Genomic DNA, 2,262 nt, shown 5'->3' on the forward strand with positions numbered 1-2,262 from the left:
GGGGTCAACGCGTTGGCCAACGGGGTCAATGCCATGGCCAGTGGGGTCAACGCGGCCAATGGGGTCAACGCAGCACCCAATGCGGTCAATGCCATGGCCAGTGGGGTCAACTCAGCCAATGGGGTCAACGTGGTGGCCAGTGGGGCCAACGGGGTCAACGCGGTGGGTAACGGGGTCAACGCGGCCAACGGGGTCAACGTGGTGACCAGTGGGGTCAACGTGGCGCCCAACAGGGTCAATGCCATGGCCAGTGGGGTCAATGGGGTCAACGCAGCGCCCAACGGGGTCAACTCAGCCAATGGGGTCAACGTGGCCCACAATGGGGGCAACGCGTTGGCCAACGGGGTCAACTCAGCCAACGGGGTCAACGTGGTGACCAGTGGGGTCAATGTAGTGGCCAGTGGGGTCAATGCGGCCAATGGGGTCAACGCGGCACCCAACGGGGTCAACGTGGCCCCCAATGGGGTCAACACGTTGGCCAACGGGGTCAACACAGCCAATGGGGTCAATGCGGCATCCAGTGGGGTCAACGTAGTGGCCAGTGGGGTCAATGGGGTCAACGCGTTGGCCAACGGGGTCAACACAGCCAATGGGGTCAACGCGGTGCCCAACGAGGTCAACACGGCCAATAGAATCAACGTGGCGCCCAGCAGGGTCAACACGGCACCCGTTGGGGTCAACGCGGCGGGCAGTGGGGTCAGCGCGGCCAACGGGGTCAACGCGTTGGGTCATGGGGTCAATGCGGTGGCCAATGGGGCCAACGCGGCCAACGGGGTCAACGTGTCACCCAACGGGGTCAACACAGCGGCCAATGGGGTCAATGGGGTCAACGCGTTGGCCAACGGCGTCAACGTGTCACCCAATGGGGCCAACGTGGCCCCCAGTGGGGTCAACATAGTGGCCAGTGGGGTCAACACAGCCAATGGGGTCAACATGTTGGCCAACGGGGTCAACGCAACCACCGGGGTCAGCGCAGTGTCCAGTGGGGTCAACGTGGTGGTCAGTGGGGTCACCACGGCACTCAACGGGGTCAACGCGGCCAACGGGGTCACCCTGGCACCCAACGGGCTCAACGTGCTGGCCAACATCAGCGGGGCCAACGCCTTGACCGTGGTGGCCGGTGGGGTGGGCGTGGTGCCCGCCGGGGTGGGCGTGGCCCCGGGGCTGGGCGTGGCCCCGGGGCTGGGCGTGGCCCCGGGGCTGGGCGTGGCCGGACGGCGCAGTGAGGCCGGGACAGCCGGCACAGGTGTGGCACAAGGTGTGGCACAAGGGGGTGGCAGAAGGGGTCACACAGGTGGCACAGTTTGTGGCACAGGTGTGGTACAAGGAGTGACACAGGTGTGGCACAAGGAGGTGGCACAAGGAGTGGCACAGCTGGCACAGGTGTGGCACAGGTGTGGCACAAGATGTGACACAGATGTGGCACAAGGAGGTGGCACAGCTGGTGGCAGAAGGGGTCACACAGGTGTGTCACAGGTGTGTCACAGGTGTGGCACAAGGTGTGGCACAAGGAGGTGGCACAGGTGTCACAGGTGTGGCACTGGTGTGGCACAGCTGGCACAGGTGTGTCACAGGTGTCACAGGTGTCACAGGTGTCACTGGTGTGTCACAGGTGTCACTGGTGTGGCACAGGTGTGGCACAGGTGTGGCACAGGTGTCACAGCTGTCACAGCTGGCACAGGTGTGTCACAGGTGTCACAGGTGTCACAGGTGTGTCACAGTTTGTGGCACAAGGTGGGAAAGGGCAAATTCCGACCCAAAACGGCTCCAAAACGGCCGAAATCCGTCAGTAACGGAGCGAGGCCGCGGCGTCCCTGGTGGTGGACAGAGGGACACGCGGACAGATGGACGCCCGAGACGATGGACAGATGGACACCTGGCCCAATAGAGACCTGGCGGATGGACAGATGGACGCTTGGGCAGCTGGACAGATGGACGCCTGGCTGAGGGAGAGATGGACAGATGGACACCTGGAGCCATGGACACCTGGCCTGATGGACAGATGGACAGATGGACAGATGGACACTTGGGCTGATGGACAGATGGACACTTGGCCCAATGGCCACCTGGCCCGATGGACAGATGGACACCTGGACAGACAGACACCTGGACAGACGGACACTTGGCCCGCTGGACACCTGGCCCAATGAACACCTGGACAGACGGACACCTGGACAGACAGACACCTGGGCACCTGGCCCGATGGACAGACGGACACCGGGGCTCGGCCCCGCCCCCCCGGCGGTGCCAGCCCCGCCCCCC

General features: G+C 64.1%; 1 protein-coding gene across 1 annotated transcript; it reads left to right on the forward strand.

Annotated features, from left to right (window-relative positions):
* Positions 1–6: 6 nt before the first annotated feature.
* LOC120502948 (autotransporter adhesin BpaC-like) lies at positions 7–1,793 on the forward strand. The gene is made up of 3 exons (XM_039710966.1): positions 7–465; positions 556–1,246; positions 1,735–1,793. Exons 1-3 carry the CDS (start codon positions 34–36, stop codon positions 1,791–1,793), a joined length of 1,182 nt encoding a protein of 393 aa, XP_039566900.1. The 5' UTR covers positions 7–33.
* The last annotated feature ends 469 nt before the right edge of the window (positions 1,794–2,262 follow it).

The sequence above is a fragment of the Passer montanus genome, unplaced genomic scaffold (genome assembly GCF_014805655.1).
Source record: "Passer montanus isolate IOZ18808 unplaced genomic scaffold, ASM1480565v1 scaffold2395, whole genome shotgun sequence".
NCBI classification, from domain to species: Eukaryota; Metazoa; Chordata; class Aves; order Passeriformes; family Passeridae; genus Passer; species Passer montanus.